At 39.9% G+C, this 21,334-nt stretch overlaps 2 protein-coding genes and 1 non-coding gene across 14 annotated transcripts in view; all 3 read left to right on the forward strand.

The window, feature by feature from the left end:
• Positions 1 to 10,638, forward strand: part of BDP1 (B double prime 1, subunit of RNA polymerase III transcription initiation factor IIIB) — a 72,432-nt gene extending 61,794 nt beyond the window's left edge. For 11 of the 12 annotated variants that reach the window (XM_036411140.2, XM_036411143.2, XM_036411153.2 and 8 more), the window contains 4 exons: positions 1,709 to 1,748; positions 2,360 to 2,627; positions 3,746 to 3,989; positions 8,053 to 10,638. In XM_036411140.2, the coding sequence (XP_036267033.1) occupies positions 1,709 to 1,748; positions 2,360 to 2,627; positions 3,746 to 3,989; positions 8,053 to 8,184 (684 nt within the window). In that variant the 3' untranslated portion in view covers positions 8,185 to 10,638. The remainder of the gene's footprint in view (positions 1 to 1,708; positions 1,749 to 2,359; positions 2,628 to 3,745; positions 3,990 to 8,052) is intronic. The other variant, XM_036411149.2, reaches the window with a different exon arrangement.
• Positions 4,862 to 4,968, forward strand: LOC118704074. Its single transcript, XR_004983287.1, has one exon. It is a non-coding gene; the product is annotated as a U6 spliceosomal RNA (small nuclear RNA).
• A 599-nt stretch (positions 10,639 to 11,237) lies between the features above and the next one.
• The window catches only part of MCCC2 (methylcrotonyl-CoA carboxylase subunit 2), a 44,530-nt gene continuing 34,433 nt past the window's right edge, over positions 11,238 to 21,334 (forward strand). Inside the window, exons 1-5 of the mRNA XM_036409961.2 lie at positions 11,238 to 11,520; positions 14,913 to 14,979; positions 17,182 to 17,266; positions 18,885 to 18,986; positions 20,625 to 20,752. Coding sequence (XP_036265854.1) covers positions 11,392 to 11,520; positions 14,913 to 14,979; positions 17,182 to 17,266; positions 18,885 to 18,986; positions 20,625 to 20,752 — 511 coding nt within the window. The 5' untranslated portion in view covers positions 11,238 to 11,391. The remainder of the gene's footprint in view (positions 11,521 to 14,912; positions 14,980 to 17,181; positions 17,267 to 18,884; positions 18,987 to 20,624; positions 20,753 to 21,334) is intronic.

Here is a 21,334-nt window from a genome sequence, read left to right on the forward strand (position 1 = left end):
TCATTTGCCTTTTGGTCAATTTGCATATTAGCCTTTTATATAGGATAAAGACTAGAGGCCTGGTACATGAATTCATGCATGGGTGGGGTATCTTGGTCTAGCTGGCAATCAAGGCCTATTGGGGGGCCGGCTGGGAGGAGGAACCCCAGGAAGTTGGCTGGCTGGCCCCTGATTGGGGAGAAGAGCCATGGGAGGTTGGTCAGTCCCCCTGATCAGGGCCAGTTGGGGGGATAACCGAGGGAAGGCACCATGGGAGGTTGGCTGGCCAGGGAGGGGCCATGGGAGTTTGGCTGTGGGAATGCACTGACCACTAGGGGGCAGCTCCTGCATTGAGCGTCTGCCCCCTGGTGGTCAGTATGCATCATAGCAACTAGTTGACCAGTTGTTCCGGTTGCTAGGTCATAATAGTCACTTAGGCATATATATATATATATATAGAGAGAGAGAGAGACAGAGAGACAAGAGGCCCGTTACACAGACAGACAGACAAGAGGCCCGTTACACAAAATTCATGCATGGGGGGTGTCCCTCAGCCCAGCCTGCACCCTCTCCAATCTGGGACCCCTTGGGGGATATCCGACTGCCAGTTTAGGCCCAATCCCAAACCTTCTTTCTGTCAAGTACCATTTGGCTATTTATAATATCATTCTTATAAATATTTATAACATCATATTTATAATTATCAGCTTAAAATTAGCCTTCTATATTTGGTCAAACATTGAATTAACTCACGCCAAATGCCTTGGCAGGAACAGACCAAATGATTTCGGAGGCCTTGACACACGAACCAGACTTTCTCCACCCCTGCCTGAAAACACACAAACTTCTTAACTCAACCATCACTATCTTATAATACTACGCAGTCTGATAGTACTATGCAGATTCAGTCAGCATGCATTGTGTTGTATGTTTCTTAGCACTCTCTGTTTTTTTTTTTCCCCCCGGTGCTTATAATGTATGTACCACACTGTGTACAATATGTAACCACACTATGGCAAAGTTAATTTAGCATCTGTATATCAAAGGGACACTTGAAGACCAATAGTCCCTAGATGATAGCAGACATCAGAGGCAGTGTATCCTGATAGGTGAAAAATAATCTCCCAGAATAGTTTTAATTTCTCTTATTATGGTAAGGTTTGAGCATATTTTCATATTTTTAAGCCATTTGTGTTTTCTATGAGATGACTGAATTCCTGACCCAGTTTTTAAAATTGGGTTGTTAATCTTTTTCTTATAGATTTGAAGGAACTCTCTTATATGTACCTGAGATATGAGTTGCAGATGTTTTTCCCAGTTGGTTATTTGTCATTTGACTATTTATGTGTTTTTCACATTGAGACTTTTTTTTTTTTTTTTTTTTAAATATATTTTATTGATTTTGTACAGAGAGGAAGGGAGAGAGATAGAGAGTTAGAAACATCGACGAGAGAGAGTCATCGATCAGCTGCCTCTTGCACACCCCCTACTGGGGATGTGCCCGCAACCAAGGTACATGCCCTTGACCGGAATCGAACCCGGGACCCTTCAGTCCCCAAGCCGACGCTCTATCCATTGAGCCAAACCGGTCCTGGCACATTGAGACTTTTTGGTTAACGAAAGTATTACATACTATGTCTCCTTTTCTACCCACTGTCCTCTCCCAGCCCACTTCATTTTATTTGATAAATGGATTTCTAATTTTTTTTTGTAAATTTTCTTAAAACAGGTATGTTCAAAGGAATTGATAAATGTTTTTGAGGAGACAGGTGAGTGAATTCAATTTTAATGTGATTATATTTTCCTAAGTACCCCTCATTATTTATGATGCATCTTGTTCAAATTTGGGATTGAAGCAGAGTCTTGCTCACTGTTCTCTAAGAATCATGCTTTTATTATTAGATGTGTTTTTTCCCCTGCTGAGATTATGGATTTGGCACTTTGGTAGCCATAAAAGTCTACTTTCTGTATTTAATGGAAAAACACAACTCTACAGGATTCCTGAGAAAGCTCAACAACTACCATTTTAGTAATTAAAAAGCTGGCTGGATACAAAGGAATTTTCGTAGGTCCTTTCTTATACCCTGAGATTAGAAAATGATCACTTTGTTAGTTTAAGAAATATTTATGGAGAAATTTTCTAGGTGAAAATATATTGATAAGACTATTTTTGAGAAGCTGTTACTATAACTTTTAGCTAGCTATATTATTCTTGAGCATCCAGGTAACTCCCTAATTTTTAATTTAGCTTATTCTACTTTAGCTTACTAGAGCATGCTTGTGATAGAATGTCATGGTTTTTTTCCTTCAAATATTAAAGTTCCATTTGTTGTATTAATTTCAATATATGTGCTTACCATTTTTTCTCTTTTTTTTTAAGGGATGTCTTACAAGGGACAAAGTATCTTCCCTACTTCAGAAAGCACACATACAACACCAGAACCTCAGAAAGAGCAACTTGAAGAAACTTTTCAGAGTATGGGATCTAGACCTCTTGATAAAATAATAGATACACACATAGAAAAGAATTCATCTCTGTTACCTCAGGATAAGGTGGTTGTGTCTGATAAGAAAGAAGGAACTTGTGCAGCTTCTAAGTCTGAACAAGTGGATTGCATCACATCATCTTCAAAACCCCCACTATCCAGGTATCTTGAGAAATCTCTTAAGTGCTGAAACTTGGACTCTTTAGATAAAAAATGTTTAGAATTTCGTATTACACATTTGGTTTTCCACATTGTCCTTGATTATTATTTGATCCTTATTTATTCTATCATGTAGTAGCTACCAGTGCACATGTAGATGATCTAAGACAGGACTAACATCAGAAGTAGTTCTGGATTTTGTTTTATTGAGGTCCCGGAAAATGTACATTTTTCTCCCTTATGGCATACCGAAGAGGCAAACCATGGCTTTGTCTTTATGAGAGTAAGTGTGGAATTTAAGCCCAAAGCCAGTTTTCCCCACATTATTTTCCTCATACTCTAGAAGCAAAGCATTCTGGCTTCTGCATAATTATTGTTCTTGTCAGCAGATTTAAAGTCATTAATATGGTGTTGGTGAGTTGAAAAGGGAGGACATGTACTAACCTCCACTAAAGGAAAGGGGGGAAGGGCATTTTTAGCTTAAAAAGGCATATTTAATGAATCTATCGTTCTAGTTATCTAAACTACAGAAAGTGAAGCTCAGCAATTTCTTTTATGATCTAAGAGATGTGCTGAATATAGAAAGAGGGAGGCATCAGGGGATTTTGGATTAAAACTAACTAAGAAGCAGTATTCTAGAATATGGGTCAACAAATTTTAGCTAAAGATCGTGTAGTATATATTTTAGACTTTGTGGCCCATATGTCTTTGTTGCAGCTACTAAACCCTGCATTTATAGTACAAAAGCAATCATTTAAACCGATAAACACAATTGTGTTCAGTAAAACTTGTTTATAGAATCAAGTGGACTACATTTGGCCTAGTTTGCTGACATCTGCTGTAGAACCTTACTATTCAGTATGGTCATGGGACCAGCAGCATGGGCATCCTTTGAGAACTTGTTAGAAATACAGAACCCAGGCTCCATCCTCCATTAATTCAGTCAGAAATTTTATTTTAATAAGATTCTTAGGTGATTTGTATGCACTTTAAAGCACTAATTGTATGCAGTAATGTTGTATTACTAGTACATATGCCATTGTAGGATTAATGGAAAGAAGTTGGTATTAAGAATGTGTCTTCCTGGATATTCTTGAATATCTTTATGTTTGTATTTCTAGACCTGGCAGAAGACCCCTGGGATTTTTGTCTTTAATATGTTCAAAGAATAATTTGGAGTCTGATGAACCTACTCAGGTTCATAGAAAAAAACGCTTAAAACCCCTTATACCTATATCAAGACAGAATTTGAAAAGATCCAATCCACTTAGTGAAAGCCAGAAAAAAGTTCAAGAATCTTCTGATATGCATCCATCTCCAAGTGTTAATACTCAATCTGAGGATATTGGCAATTCAGCAACTCAGGTATGTATGTGATTACTACTTGCTTCATTGTTTATATAGAATGGTCTGGATAGCAGACCAACTAGTAAAAACATGGCAATTGTTATTTTTGTTTGAATGTCAGAAATTCTTTTTTTTTAATCATTCTTAGATATTGATATATAATGAATACGTATGAGTTAGGTCAAGCGTCTCTTCTTGTATTTGAATCATGTATGCTTTTTCTGTGAACTATCTGTTCATATCATTTGACTTTATAAAGAATTGGTTATATGTCTTTTTCATATTGATTTGTAGAAGCTATTATTATGTTAAAGAAAACTCTTTGTGTGTGATATAGGTTGTAAATACGTTATTCTCTGTATGTCATTTGTCTTGATTTTATGTATAGTGGTTTTTGTTATGCAGACATTTTTTATTTTTACATATAGATGAATTTCAATCTTTTATGGCTTCTGGTTTTCCTGTCATTTAAAAAGACACTCCCTATCCCCCTCTCCAGGCTTATAAAAGTTTTCCCATTAGTAGATTTAAAAAAAAAGTTTTTACATTTAAATCTTTTGATCCATATAGAATTTCTCTTGGTGAAGTATAGGCCTGGACTTTTCTGAGATGGTTATATAGTTATCACCATCATTTATTGAATAATCCAACTTCTCTTATTTTCCTTTTAGAAACATCACTTTTATCAGATACTAAATTTCCATCCATATGTATTGGGGTTATTTCCAGTCTCCTATTTAATTGATATATATGCCTATGTTTGTGTCAATACTATCCTGTCTTAATTTTTGATAGATTTATAACTGCTAATTTTTTTATAGAATTGCTTTAATTTGTGATGATTCCTTTGGGTACGGTTTTATATTGGTTATTAAGATATTGTCATTGTAGTGCTTGTTTCAGCATCACACATACTAAAATTGGAATGAAACAGAGAAGATTAGTATGGCCTCTGTGCAAGGATGACATGCAAATTTGTGAAGCGTTCCATATTTTTTTTAAAAAATATATTTTATTGATATTTCACAGAGAGGAGGAAGGGAGAGAGATAGAGAGCTAGAAACGTCGATGAGAGAGAAACATCAACCAGCTGCCTCTTGCACATCCCCTACCGGGGATGTGCCTGCAACCAATGTACATTCCTTGACCGGAATCGAACCTGGGACCTTTCAGTCCGCAGACCGACGCTCTACCTCTGAGCCAAACCGGCTTCGGCTGCATTCCATATTTTATAAAAAACACATAGCCATATCAACTGATGCAGAAAAAGCATTTGTCAAAATCCAACACTCTTTTTTTGATAAAAACCCTCAGCAAAGTGGGAATAGAGGGATCATACATACCTCAAGATAATAAGAGCCTTATATGATAAACCTACAGCCAGCATCATACTCAATGGCCAAAAACTAAAACTATTTCCCCTAAGAACAGGAGCAAGGCAGGGATGCCCACTTTCACCACTCCAATTAGACACAGTAGTAGAAGTGCTAGCCATAGCAATTAGACAAGAATATGAAAGGAAAAAAGGAAGGAAAACTGTCTTTATTTGCAGATGACATAATACTGTACATAGAAAATTCTAAAGACTCCATAAAAAATTATTAGACTTAATAAATGAATTTGGCAATGTAGGATACAAAATTAATGCCCAGAAATCTATGGCATTTTTATACACTAATAGTGAATTTACAGAAAGAGAGATTAGCCAAAACCGGTTTTGCTCAATGGATAGAGTGTCGCCCTCCAGACTGAAAGGTCCCAGGTTCGATTCCGGTCAAGGGCATGTACCCTTGGTTGCGGGCACATCCCCAGTATGGGGTATGCAAGAGTCAGCTGATTGATGATTCTCTCTATCCCTCTCTCTTACTCTCTGTAAAAAATCAATAAAATATATTAAAAAAGAAAAAGAAAAAAGAGAGAGAAATTAAAAAGACAATCTCATTTACCACTGCACCAAGATAATTAGGATACCTAGGAATAAACTTAACGAGGTAGAAGACCTGTACTTGGAAAACTACAGGACACTGAAAAAAGAGATAGAGGAAGACATAAACAGATGGAAGAACATACTGTGTTTATGGATTGGTAGAATCAACATCATTAAAATGCCCATACTACCCAAAGCAATATATAGATTGAATGCACACCCCATTAAAATACCAATGGCATATTTCACAGACCTGGAAAGAACTCTCCAAAAATTCATCTGGAATAAAAAAAAGACCCTGAATAGCTGCAGCAATCCTGAGAAAGAAGAACAAAGCAGGATGGAGCTCAATACCAGATATCAAGCTGTATTACAAAGCCACTGTTCTCAAAATTGCCTGGTTCTGGCACAAGAACAGATGTATAGACCAATGAAATAGAATAGGGAACCCAGATATCAACCCAAACCACTATGCTCAATTAATATTTGACAAAGGAGGCAAGATCATACAATGGAGTCAAGACAGTCTCTTCAATAAATGGTGTTGGGGAATATTGGACAGATACATGTGGGGGGACGGAGGAGTGGGGGAGAGGAGAGAAAATAGACCACCAAGTTACACTCTACACAAAAATAAACTCAAAATGGATAAAGGACTTAAATGTAAGCAGGGAAACAAACCATAAAAATCTTACAGGAATCTACAGGCAGCAAAATCTCATACATATGCTGAAGAAATATATCTTCACTGATACAGCTCCCAGGGCAATGGAAGCTAAAGAGAAAATAAACAAATGGGGATTACATAAAAATAAAAAGCTTCGGTGCAGTAGAAGAAACCATCAGTAAAACAACAAAACCCACTGCATGGGAGAACATATTTGCCAATGTTATCTCTGATGTGGGTTTAATCTCCAGCATTTACAGGGAACTCATACAACATAACAAAAGGAAGATAATCTAATTAAAAAAAATGGATAACGGACCTAAATAGATACTTTTTCAAAGACTACGTACAGAAGGTCAAGAGACATATGAAAACATGTTCAAAGTCAGTAATTCAAGAGATCCAAATCAAAACGACAATGAGGTACCATCTCACACCTATCAGAATGGTTATCAGCAAACGAGAAGTGCTGGAGAGGATGCGGAGAAAAAGGAACCCTTGTGCACTGCTGGTGGGAATGCAGACTGGTGCAGTCACTGTGGAGAACAGTATGGAGTTTCCTCAAAAAACTAAAATGGAACTCCCATTTCACCCAGTAATCCCACTTCTAGGAATATATCCCAAGAAACTAGGAACACTAATTAGAAAAGATACATGCACCCCTATGTTTATAGCAGCACAATTCACCAAAGCTAAGATTTGGAAATAGCCTAAGTGCTCATCAGCAGATGAATAGATTAGAAAACTGTGGTACATCTTCACAATGGAATACTACGCTGCTGTAAAAAGGAAGGGACGCCTTCCTACCCTTTGCAACAACATCAATGGACCTGGAGAGCATTATGCTAAGTGAAATAAATCAGTCAAAGAAAGATAAATATGACATTATCTCACTCATTTTTGGAATATAATGAACAATATAAACTGATAACAAAAAACAGATCCAGAGATAGAGAAGCATTGATCAAATCATCAAACCCCAGAGGGAAGGCAGGGGAAGATGAGGGAAGGGGGAGAGATCAACCAAAGGACTTAATATGCATTCATATAAGCATAACCAGTGGACACTAGGGGGATGAAGGCATGAGCAGGGGGAGGATAAGGACACATGTAATACCTTAATCAATAAAGAAGAAAAAAAAAACCTAAAAAATAAAGATAATATAATTCTAGACTTAATGCTATGTTTTGTTTTGTGTTATTATTGTTTAAATTTTTCATTGAAATTAGGTTGATGTAATGGATCATGGCTAGACTTCAATTAACGTAATCATGTCATGTCCTTTTATTATAACTAATGCTGTCTTATTCACAAAACTCTTACTGTGTTTAGGAATATTTTCTTAATGTAAAAAGCATAGAAATGAAATTATTAGATCAACGAATATATGTTTATGCTAGATTGCTTTTCAAACAGCTATCAATTTAGACTGCCATTACCAATATACAAATTTTATATTGCATACTTATTTTTATTATCTTTTTAGGTTTCTTGTGATCCTTCCTTACCAAAAGAAGAATGTAAAAGTGCCCACAACCAGGCACTTGAAGAAGAGTCAGACACAGTCTCTGAATATTTCTTTAGTGATATTTTTATTGAAGTGGATAAAACAGAATGAAAGTTTTTTTTTTTAGTCTAGGATTTCCAGACTTAAAAAGCATCATGTTTGTTTTTCTTTATGCTGATTTTGAGTATTTAATGAGCTTGATTTGAAGTTTTCATCATCAGTGGGAAACGTCTCTAAGGTTCCTTTTATTCAGCATTTTGGAATTACCAAGCAATTAAGACTGCTTTTTCAGACAGAAATAGTACCTCTTGTTTACATTTTGACTCTTCCTGTACTGAAAACACATGGACATTTTGGAATGTTGTTCGCTGATAAATGTCTGTATAAATCTCAGTGCTGATGTATTTTGAGGTGGATTATATTTAACAGCAAACTACTTTTGTGAAGGTTCTTTCTGTTTGGATTTTTCTTTGGGTGATTAGGCCTTTTTAGTTGCCTCTAAGTATATGAAAGTCAATTGTTAAAAACTTTTCTATTATCAGCTATTTGACTGACTGAAAAATATGTATTTTTCTAATTCATGTTAACATTAGTCCTAATTGAAGATCTAGTATTTAAACTTATTATTTATAAAGATGAAACATCAAAAAGCTTATTTATTTTTAAAAACTTTATTTAAAAGGATATTCAGTTTTAATTATTTTCACCACTCAGATATGGGTAAAGAAGGCATTAGCAATTTGTCTCCTTTCCCTCTTTAATTTTAAAGATATTTAAAGTGATGTAACTAAAAGTATTTGGATAGTGTATATGTTTTGAATACATTTTTTTCTCATAGTTTTAGTATATTGACTTTGTACTGTGAATGTTTTGTTTTTCTTATTTCTTGGATAATCTCAGGATTTATATGGAAAAGAAAACACCTTCATTTATGAGGAAAATTTCCATACAAAACTCAATCTCCTTTACACATACATACACTCACACACATTCCTTTTTAAAGACAAATAATTTTTTAAATAGTTTCCCCCCATTAAATTCTGCTTAAGGAATATTTAGGCCTTTAAGTACAGAACATAATTGTGATATTAAAAACAGAAAATAAGACTATTAAGTCAGTGATTATCAATATGAATTTGAGTTGTTTTCAATATTGCGATTTACATATATAATTCTATTATTCACCCAAGTAAATCTTCGGTGTAATTCAATTAAACTTCTCAAAAAGCAGATTTACCCTGAGTTGATAAAAAAGTAGTCAGGAGTCAGAAATATTTTTTCGAAAAATAGTTTTGAGTTTGTTTGGACCAGATGGTCTCTGTGGCAACTACTCAACTCTGCCATTTCAGTTGAAAATAGCCATAGACAATACTTAAATGATGGACATGGCTGGATTGCGATTTTAATTTGACCCTCTGTGTGAGACAGTAATTTTCTTACCTTAAGGTGCTGATGTCTTTAGCTATGAGATATTTTTGTCATTGAAGTTATAAGTGTGCCTAACAAAAGTATTGATTGCATTATGGAATGATCAGTATTTCATGGGGGGATATTTTAATGTCTAGATAATTGTGTGTGTATATTGAAAAAAATGGAGGACAATTTTCAAGTTTGTTAGTAAAATAGGATATGGCTCAGGAGGAAGTATAACAGTAATCCTAATTTATTAAAACAATTGATATTAGAACATTTCTTCATTTTATTATAGTGAAATTTATACTTTTAACTCTTTCACAAAGGAGGATCTATAAATATGAGCAGAAATTCTCTATAGGTATGCATTTATTTATTTCATGTGATCACAAGAATCATGGTGTAAATTACATTGCTATTTTAATGCCTTGTTTTTATAACTTTTTAAAAATCATTCTGAAAAGGTTTCTATATTTTGATTAATATTAATTTGGGTTTTAGGTTGCCACAATCAAACTATTATTTTATCTTTTTATAACATTTATGTTTTAACTTTGTTAATGTCTGTCTCTTGTTCATCTGCAGTGAATTAATTTTATGAAAGATGTAACTTCTTACTGTATAAGGATTAATTTTATCTTTTGGGCATTTATTCTAATAGAGAATCAAGTCACCCAACTAAATTACCCTACTATTATATCCTTAAAACTAATCTTGGAGAAAGAGAACCTTAATTAGTGTATTTATTTACCTTTTAAGATAGAGAGACAAGTTCGTACCTATATTTAATCTAATTCATATAAAGATGATGTTGGGAAGGATTTGTATTTTATAAATCTTAAAGGAGATATGATTATAAAGGTCTTTATTTTTTCCTGATATTTCCTCCTGAACACTTACATCTTAGCAAATGGTGAACATGATGGATTAAAAGACTAATTTGTTAGTAAATGATTGAGGCACAGATAAAAACATATCTACTGTTTACCACTATTATTAGTTGAAGTAGAAGTGACCATGTATACATACTATCTTGCTTGAAGAAGTCTTTGACAAAAAAGCAATATCTGTCATTTGTAAATTTTCTTGTTTTAAAGAAAGCAATTATGTTCTGCAGATATAAATTATGTAAATAAAAGTTATTTTATATTATTTTTATTGTGTCATTTTATTAATGTTTAGTTAACCAAAACTAGAAGTTTTCACTACAGCTTATACTTTTATTTTTCTGTAAAAATATAGTAAGATCATCCCATGGTATCTGAGGATTGGTTCCAGGACCCCATGTGGGTACCAAAATCTGAGGAAGCCCAAGCCCCTATATAAAGTGGCATAGTGTTTACATATAACCTATGCATATCTTCCAATATACTTTAAATCATCTCAAGATTACTTATAATTCCTTACATGGTAAATGCTAAGTAAATAGTTGCTATACTGTATTGTTTAGGGAGTAATGACAAGAAAAATAAGTCTGTACATGTTCAGTATAGATGCAACCATTCTAGGCTAGCTATGTCAGCAACAACATAACTATTTTTGTTGAATATTTTGGATCTGCAGTTGGTTGAAGATGAAATTTGTTGAATGCAAGCTGGCCACGGGACGCTCGCCCCGTCCCAGGACTCCGGGGGCCCCTGTTCTCGTGATACGACAGGGTCTCGCGGGGCTGATTCTCCGTCTTTTATTGGCTGATATTGGGGGCGTGGCACGAAGTGCCTACCAATCACGGGCGGCGTGCGTAGGCACGTGTGCGGGCCGGCCGGAGAATCGGGGTGTATCTGGCTGGTTAGGCTGCCAGAACGGGAGCTGAGCCGTAGCCCTTTAGCGGGGAAGCGAGCGAAGGGCGCACGGGCTCCGGGTCGGCACCGCTCTCGCGCTCCTCCTCGCTCAGTGTCCGCTGCCATGTGGGCCGCCGCGAGGTTAGCGCTGTGGCGCTGCGCCCGCGCCGCCGCCCCCGGACCGCGCGCCTATCACGGGGACGCGGTGGCCACGCTGGGCACCCAGCCCGACTCGGGCTCTGCCGTCTACCAGGTAGGCCGGGTGAGCGGCCTGGGCCGGAGCCCCGCGAGCCTGTGAGCGCCTCTGCCGCGCCCGCTGGTGCCTGCCCGCGCGGCGCCGTGCTCACCGCACTCGGAGGCAGGTGGACGCACTAGAACAGCTGCTATTCGTTTCTCTGCGGCCTCAGGAATGATTCTGGGATGCCCCGAGGGGTCGTGAAGATTGAAAAAAATAAAAAATCCCAGAACAAATTCACTTTCGTTTACTTTAAGCATTGGCAGTGTTTTTTGTGTTTTTGAAATCAGTGGTTCTCAAAACCTGGCCTAGCATGGTCAGCCTTAACCCCTCCCTGGACCTTTTGGGTCTGGTGTTTACGGGGTTAATGAAATCCTGGGGGCTTGTGGTAGCCAGTTTGGGGAATTTCTGGCCTAGGACAGCTAACCTTGTAAGTTGTGCTTATCAGACTTTAGATAGTTGGTTGTGTGAATAGAAAACATCCCACAGTATCTTTGAATGGCTTTTCTTGGAACTGGGAGCTATTACAAGGTCAAAGAAACAACTTGCAGCTTTTGAAAGCTCAGGGCTGGGAATTTTCAGTCTGTCCCATGTTCTCTCTCTTTTAAATTGATTTGAGAGGAATGGAGAGAGAGAAAAGGAAACATCGATGTTTGATCCGTGTATTTGTGCTTCTTGTATGTGCCCAGTCTGGAGTTGGAACCTCCAACCTTGGTGTACTGGGACAACGCTTCAACCAACTGAGCCACCTGGCCACGGTGAAAACACTACCTCTTGATGCTTTTTCCTCCTCTCTGCAAGGTCATCTCATGATCTGTATTTAGCCAGTGTTTGCTTCAGTAATGCTGTGCAGCAAGCAATCCCAAGATCTTAGTATTGATTTCCTTTTTATTTAATGTATTGGGGTGATACTGGTTAACAAAATTATATACATTTTAGGTGTACAGTTCTAAAACACGTCCCCTGTACACTGTATTGTGTGTATACTACCCCAAGGAAAGTCTTTGTCCATATCCGTCACCATTTATGCCCTTATTCCCTCAATCTCTCCCCCCCACCCCCCACATTCAACATACTGTTGTTGGTATCCATGAGTTTTTTTGTTTTTTTTTCTTCTTTTTTGCTAAATCCCTCCCCCCACAAGAACTTATTTTTTACTCTTGGATCTGTGAGATGGTTGTTGCAGCTCTGGTCTGAGCAGTGCATCGGTTAAGGTCTGTTGCTTTTTAAAATTTTTATTATTATTTATTGATGAAAGAGAGAGAGACATTGATTTGTTGTTCCACTTATTTACGTATTCATTGGTTGTTTCTTGTATGTGCCCTGACTGGAGATGGGACTGGAAACCTTGGTGTACCAAGTGGGCTTGTTCTACTTGTTTCTTATTCCAGGCCCCAGCCTGAAGGGGCAGTGGCTTCTTGGGGAATGCTCCTCTCATAATGGAAGGTGGGGGCACAAGAGGAGAGTATGGCAACACTTTGTCCTTCTTAAAGCCTCTGCTTGCATTTGGTACCCTATCCACATTCCCCTGGACAAAACAAGTGATACAGACAGACTCACGGACTGTGGAGTGGGGAAGTATAATCTCACACTGAACTTTGGCAAAGATGGGAGGGGAGGAATAATTTTGAACAAGTAATACAGTTTACCTCATGGTCTAAGGTGGTTGCTTAGGCTCCAACTATTATGTCTGAGTTCCAAAAGGATTCATCTACTCGACTTCTTTTTAAGGAGCGTTTTTAGAAGCCATACTTGCTTCCTACAGTTTATTGATTAGAATTTAGTCACACAGCCACATGTCTACGCTCAGGAAGGACAGGATTTGTTATTTTTCCAGCTAGGCTTGTAGCCACTTTGAGTAAAATCGGGACTCCATCGTCAAGGGAAGTGGGAAGAATGAACATGGGATAAATAGTTAATACTGTCTGCCACAGATAACAGTTAGCTTGGAGTGGGTATGTTCTTCTTACGTTAGGTTGGATGTTAAAAGATTTCCCTTAGGTGCAGCCATATCTCCTGGGACCTCCAGCTACAAGTAGCAAACACATACAAAGGGTATGAAGGTAAAGCCAGCCCTTGGATGGGAGATGGCACATAAGGGCCTTGACCACAATCCAGTTTCTCCCTGCCTAATTTTCCTGGTCGTTCATGTAAGACCAGTAATATGTACTGTCCACTCTCACTTCTACCCATTGTGTGCTTCACAAAGGCTTGATAGTGACAGTTCTGTTTATTGATTTATTAATTAAATATATTTTTTATTTCAGAGAGGAAGGAAGAGGGAGAGAGAGATAGAAGCATCAATGATGGACAGAATCATTGATCAGCTGCCTCTTGCACATCCCCTACTGGGGATCGAGCCTGCAACCTGGGCATGTGCCCTGACCGGGAATCTTGGTTCATAGCTTGCCTCTCAACTACTGAGCCATGCCTGCCAGGCAGTTATTCTTCTTTCTTCTTTTTGCTTTCCTTCCTTCCTCCTTCTTCCTCCTTTCTTTTCCTCTTTTCTTTTCTCCCCTTCCTCTCCTTCTTCTTCTTTCCTTCCTTTCCTTCCTTTCCTTCTTCTTTCCTTCTTCTTCCTTCCTTCCTTCTTCCTTCTTTTCCTTCCTTTCCTTTCTCCTTCCTTTTCTTTCCTTCTTCCTTCCTTCCTTCTTTTCTTTCTTTTTTTCTTTTTCTTTTTTCTTTTCTTTTTCTTTCTTTAATGGGAGGCTAGCTTAGCTAGGGTAAAGAATACTTGCATAACCAGCTTTAGCTGCCGTTCCAAATTGGGCAATGGTTGTTGGCTGCGGTGATTGTATCCCTGGATTTGGATATGATTTAAAACCAAGACAAATATTTGGCTTTGTATGTATGTGAACTCTTTTTCATCAGCTTTGAACCTGTAGTTTGTAAAGCTGGCAGGAGACTGGCAGGTAGAACGCTGGAGGGGGTTGGGGTTGGGGAAAACGAATAAAAAATTAAGGCATACAAAAATCCCATAAGCCTCTAGATCTACAAGGGAAGAACTTGCTAAAAGACACTGGGGATGCGTTTAGCACTATGGGAGAAACCTGGGGCAAACAAAACATTTCAAGACAAAAAAGATGGTAGAACTTATATTTTAGAAAAGACTTAACAGATCAGCCAGTTGTGTATATGCGGACCTCCCGCGGGATCCTGTGCATCAAGCTTTATAAGGGAGTGCGATTTGGATAGATGGATCAGAGCGGGTGGTGGAGGTGAAGAGCTTGAGCAAAGCTACAGGCAGGAATTAATCATTCCATACAACTGAATGGTCTAGCATGGAGACCACATGGATGCGCTGGCCCCATGTGGAGGTCCCATGGATGGACTGGCACGTGATAGTCTTTTTATTTTGATTAAAAAAATATAATTGCTTTCTAATATTACTCTCTTTGTTTCTGGTTTAGGAAAACTATGAACAGATGAAAGCACTAGTAAATGAACTCCATGAACGAGCACAGAAGATAAGACTAGGTAAACACTTATTTTAAAAATATATATCTTTTTATTGATTTTAGAGAGAAAGGAAAGGAGAGGGAGAGAGAGAAAAACATCAGTGTTTGAGACAACCACTGATTGGCTGCCTCCCACACACACCCTGACTAGTGATCGAACCTGCAACCCAGTGCCCCAGCCTGGATGGCCATCAGAGGCTATTGGGCTGTCTCGCCCAGTCCCAATTGGGGCCAGGCTGGCCAGGGCCTGCCAGCTGCTGGCTGGAGCCTGGGGGCCTGCCTGTTGCTGGCCAGGGCCTAGTGGCCTGCCAGATGCTGGCTGGGGGCTGCTGGACAGGGTGAGGGACCGGGGGAGGTTGGCTGTGAAAGTTCCTACGTTGAGTATCTGCCCCTGGTGGTCAGTGTGCATCATAGCGACTGATTAACCAGCTGTTCCAGTTGTTTGATTGTAATGTTGCTTAGGTTTTTATATCTACAACTAGAGGCCAGATGCACGAAATTTGTGCAAGGGGCTTGGCCCTCACAGCTGTGATGGCTTCATCCAGAAGGTCATGCAGAAGGTTGTTTGGCTGTTTGGTCTAATTATCATACTACACTTTTATTATTACTACACTAATAAAAGAGAAACATGCAAATTGACCATCACTCCACTATGCCCATCGGCCAGTCAGAGCTAAGTATATAAATTAACTAAGATGGCAGCCGCCACAGAGCTGGAGCAAGCAGGAAGCATGGGTTGCCCCCAGCGATGGAGGAAGCCAATCTTCCTGCCTGGCCTGGTTGGCCCTGGCCTCCACACAAGGCTACAAACTTTCAGTTATAGAAGATAAATAAATCTCAGATATCTGCTTCCAGCTGGCCCTGGCCTATGCTTGGGTCACTGGGGGTGTGGCCAGCCTGCAAATCACCACAGGCCCCTCTCCCAGGCCACCCCAGGCCCCAAAGGGAACCATCACCTTGATCCGGGACACACTTCAGGGCAAACCAGCCAGCCCCCACTTGTGCATCAGGCTTCTATCCTATCTAATAAAAGAGTAATATGCAGATTGACCATCCCACCAACACACAAAATGGCTGCCTCCGTGTGGTCAAAGATCCTGCCTCTATGTGGACACAAGATGGCCAGCAGGGGAAGGCAGTTGGGAGGCACCAGGCCAGCAGTGAAGGACAGTTAGGGGCAATCAGGCTGGCAGGGGAGTGATTAGGGGGTGATCAGGCTGGCAGGCAGAAGCAGTTAGGGGCAATCAGGAAGGCAGGCAGGTGAGCAGTTGGGAGCCAGCAGTCCTGGATTGTGAGAGGGATGTCTGCCCATTTAGGCCCGATCCTGCTGGGAAGTCAGACATCCCTTGAGGGATCCCAGATTGGAGAGGGTACAGGCTGGGCTTAAATGGCCCCTCCCCCCCCCTCCCCCCGTGCATGAATTTTGTGCACTGGGCCTGTAGTCTATCCTAATAAAAGGGTAATATGTGAATTAAACTGGGTAAACCAGACATCTTCTGATAGTCCAGTCCTCCTCCTGGACAAAGCCACAGTGGTAGTGGCTGAGGCAGAGGTGGTTAGGGGCAATCAGGCCGGCAGGGGAGGGCAGTTAGGGATGATCAGGCAGGCAGGCAGGTGAGTGGTTAGGAGCCAGTGGTCCTGGATTGGGAGAGGGGTGTCTGACTGCCGATTTAAGCCCAATGTAGGATTGAGCATAAACTGGCAATTGGACATCCCCTGAGGGGTCCCTGGGCTGAGGGACAGCCCCCACTCCTGTGCATGAATTTCATGCACTGGGCCTCTAGTAGATAATAAAAGTGTAATATGCTAATTAGACTGGACGTCCTTCTGGATGACCTCCTGGACAAAGCCAGGGCTGCAAGGGAAGCCTGGGTCCTGGGTGCCTCCTAGTGGCCAGAGGGAAGCCCAGGTCCTGGATACCAGAGGGAAGGAAGGCCTACTCTTGCACAAATTTCATGCAACAGGCCTCTAGTATATAGATAATATTGCAATAGGGATGGGCTGATTAAAAAACAAACAAATAAATACCTGTTAATTTACTTTAGAAAAATGTCAGTTTGTAAGTTGAATGAATGATCTGAAAAATACGCCTTTTCTTACAACATATGTTGAACTTTTAAAAGCTCTATATTGTGGACTAAGTGTTAAATGTTTTTCTGGCATTAAGTTATATGGAGATCTTATTGCGTGTCAGTCTAATCTAATCCTGCTTTTATTATAGGAGGTAGTGAGAAAGCCAAAGAACGCCACACATCAAGAGGAAAACTGTTGGCCAGGGAAAGAGTTGATGGCCTTCTGGACCCAGGGTTAGTATATACCCAAGTGCCAACTCAGTGCTCTCTATTCCATGGGACTTCCTTAGACACCCTTGTAAACAGATGATTTTAAATTTTGGTTGTTATTGTAAGATTCAACAATAAATGTTTATCAAGAGGCTACTATTCTAGGTGCTGGTGGTATATCAGTGAATAAAATAGACAAAGATCCTTGCCCACCTGGAGTTTACATTGCAGCAGGAGGAGACGGAAAATAAATGATAATTTTATATTTTGTTAGAAGGTGGTAACTGTCACGGCAGGAAGAGAAGGTAGTCTAGAGTAAAGGAGAAGATGAAGGTCAAGTTGCAATTTTAAATGAGTGGTTAGGGTAGGCCTCATTGAGAAGGTGGCATTTGAACAAAGATGTGAAAGAGTGAAGAGAGATAACCCTAAACATATCTGGGGAAAGAGGATTGCAGATAGAGGAGCAATGGCCAGGAGCAGAGGCCCTGAGGTGGGAATGTGCCGGGTGTTCTGATATGCTTCAGGAGCCAGGGACCAGTGAGCTCGGGGTGAAAGGAAAGTGGTAGAAATGGAGTCCAATTCTGTAAGACCTTGTGAGCTAGGATAAGAATTTCAGCTCTTACCTTGAGAGAAATGGGAAGTTTTTGTGGGGTTTTGAATGGGGAGCTATTATGATCTATTTGATTTATGTTTGAAAAGAGTTATTCTGGCTGCTGTGTTGGGAGTGACTGTGTGCGGCAAGGGTGGGCGTACTGAGAACAGTTCGAGAGTGATTGCAGTGATTCAAGGGAAACAGGATGGTAGACAGGACTAGGTACTGGTAGTGGGGATGATGAGAATGTTAGTTTCTGGGTTTGTTGTCCAGACAAAGTTAACCCAACAGCGTTTCCTGAAGGATTGGATTAGGTGGATGTAGGGTTGGAAAAAAGGAAATAAAGACTACCAAAGTATATTTTGACACACACGCACACACACACTCACACTGACACTGCTAATACCTTTCATATATCCATCTAGACCGTTTTCAAAAATATGTGTATTAGACATAATTAAAAAAAAAAAGGAATCATACTAAATGTGGGTTTTCTAACCTCCTTCCCCCACCCCTCACTTACTATTTCTTAAACATTTAAGTAAGAGCTAGTGGTTAAAAACAAAAAACAAACAAAAACCGTGGTCCCAAATTGGTTATTAAAACCCAGCTCTGCCACTTACTGCTGACTTAGATGAGTGATTTAGTCTCTTTTTAGTTTCCTCATCAGTTAATGGGATTATAATAGGATCCACCTGAGAAGGTAGTTCTTAGGAGTAAATGAATTAGGTTTCTGAAAGTCCTAGAAGACAGCCTGGCACATAGTCAGTACTACATACATTTTAGGTGCTGTGCTCTTTCTATAATAATAAACACATTTGTAAACATCTTTTTAAATAAGTACCTAGTGTTCTATTGTATGACTATACTATATAACCCCTGAAATTTTCACATTAGATTTTGTTTTAAATATTCTTCTTGTAGATTTTATATACAATATGCATATTTGAAACATTATATCATTAAAGAAAAAAAGCTCCCCCCCCACGTGTAATTCTATGCTTTAAAAAAAATGACATTAATTCAAGGAACATTCTTTCTTCCTCTCAGGTCTCCATTTCTGGAATTATCCCAGTTTGCAGGTTACCAGTTGTATGATAATGAGGAGGTCCCTGCAGGCGGCATCATTACAGGCATTGGGAGAGTATCAGGGTGAGTGTTCTACGTACACGCAACATCGAGGGTCAGGAACATTAACCAGGCACTCACAGGGCATCCAGCACTCACAGCTTTGCATATTAGCATTCAAGTTTTATGCGATTGATATTACTTAGGTAGGACTGAGGCTTCCTGTGCAGATTATAGAGCTTTAGAGACAGAAATTAAAGGGGGAAAAATCTTAGCTTATAGAATAGAAACCAGGAGGAATGTCTTCAGTCAGCTCTGTAACAGTGGTGAATGGCTATATCTGCACCTCCCCGGAAGGTGTTGCCGAAGACCAAAGCAATACCAAGTGTGCTTCCTAGAGAAAGGGAGGGACCCCATTTATTAACACTAGTGGACTCCGGGAATAATTTCCAAATCAGAGTGAAGAAACATGCAGAGGGCTTCGCTTTTTATAACCTTCTGGGATCTTTGTCTTGCAGATAAGGTTCCGCCCACTTTTGTGGGCTTATAGGAAGGCCCCAGGTGTTGGGGGTCCCCAGGCCATATCCAATCATCTGTCCTGGGGCCAGCAATAACACTCCCCTCTTTCCCCCCAGCAGTGCATTGTTTATAGTTTTATGGCCTGACACACCTTGCAAGACCAGTTTCCTCCTCAAAGGCACAGGGCTCTGATGAGAAGGTGGAGGAACACAAACCAGTAAGCTTGGCATCTGAATCAAATGTACTTGTATTGGGCTCAGAATCCAATTGCATGAGGTCAAAGCTGAGCCAGTGGCTTGATCTCGGGCAAGTTAGTGGTTTCCCAAGCTCCACAGGTGATCTCTTCATATCTAGGGTGAAAACCACTGTTAAGAGGAGTAGTTTTCCAAGTGTGGTCCTCAGGTACCCTCCCTGTGCAATAGGCGTGGGGTTCGATAGCTTGGCTGCCCGGGGCCTCCCTCTGCAGGATGATCGCTGGCTGGCCTGCACACCTGCCACAGCAGTTGCTGACCAGTGGCCTGGGCCTCCCTCTGTGAGGCAATTGGTCATGGGATATCCAGGTTGATTGCCCCGCAGAGGGAGGCCCCACCCACCTGCCACAGTGCTGCCAGGTGAGTGGCCTTTGCCTTCCTCTGTGGCTGCTGGGTGAGTAGCCTGGGCCTCCTTCCTTGGGGGGATCAATGGCTGAGGGCTCTCCCCCCCAATTGATCACACCTCAGAGGGTGACTGGGCCGCCCTCTGTGAGGTGATCTGGGGCAATGGTGGGGTCCCTGACCAATTGCATCACACCCGCCTTGGCTGGCCTGGCACCAGTTCGCATCATAGCGTGTTTGTCTGGAAGGTTGTCCAGTCAATCGATCTGCTGTTTGGTTGATTTGCATATTATGGTTTTATTATTATAGATTATATTTTTAGGACCCTTTCATTCAAATAACCATTATGAAATGTGGCTTACGTTAGTTTTTCACTACTAATATAAGACTGATGGCTCTTGTTAAAAGTGATTATTTTGTATTATATCAACGAATATGTTAACTGTGATTAAAGCTTGCTTTTATGTCTTAAGATTATCTACTAATGACTGTCATTGGTCGTAGGTACTAGAAGTTGAAAATAGCATTGGAGTATTTTGGAATGTTTTGTAATTGTTCTTTGTGAATAAATCTCTCGTACTCTCTTTCCTATGAAATTTCTGCCTTTCAGAGTGGAATGCATGATTGCTGCCAACGATGCCACTGTTAAAGGCGGTACCTACTACCCGGTGACGGTGAAGAAACATTTACGGGCACAAGAAATTGCAATGCAAAACAGGCTCCCCTGCATCTACTTGGGCAAGTAACTATTTTTAGCTGGTAAAATATTTTAATGTTTATACGACATTATCAATGGGTGTTTAAAAAAACTACCGTATTTTTCGGACCATAAGACGCTCCGGACCATAAGACGCACCAGTTTTTAGAGAAGGGAAATGAAGAAAAAAAGATTCTGAAACAAATAGTGTCCTAAAATATTTTATGTGCATTAAAACCCAACATCACAGTCATTAACACATGTAATCAACCCTGTGAAGTAAACAGCAGCATTTAGAACCATTTTAGAGCCGGGCAAGCACACAGAGACCACACAGAGCCGGGCAAGTAAAAAAACTTTTTTTTTAAAGTATATGTGTAGGCTATATTTGGACCATAAGACGCAGGGACTTTTTCCCCCCACTTCTGGGGGGAAAAAAGTGCGTCTTATGGTCCAAAAAATACGGTATTAATTCCTCTCATAATTATAAAAGAAATGCATGTTCTTGGGTGGGAACTATGGGAGAAAATGTAAACAAGGACTACCCATAATAACTCCTTCATTGAGGAATAACTCCTGACAGTATTTTGGTTTATGCCAATTTTTCCTCTAAACATGTGTAC

Source organism: Pipistrellus kuhlii, unplaced genomic scaffold (genome assembly GCF_014108245.1).
Source record: "Pipistrellus kuhlii isolate mPipKuh1 unplaced genomic scaffold, mPipKuh1.p scaffold_m20_p_4, whole genome shotgun sequence".
Taxonomy (NCBI): Eukaryota; Metazoa; Chordata; class Mammalia; order Chiroptera; family Vespertilionidae; genus Pipistrellus; species Pipistrellus kuhlii.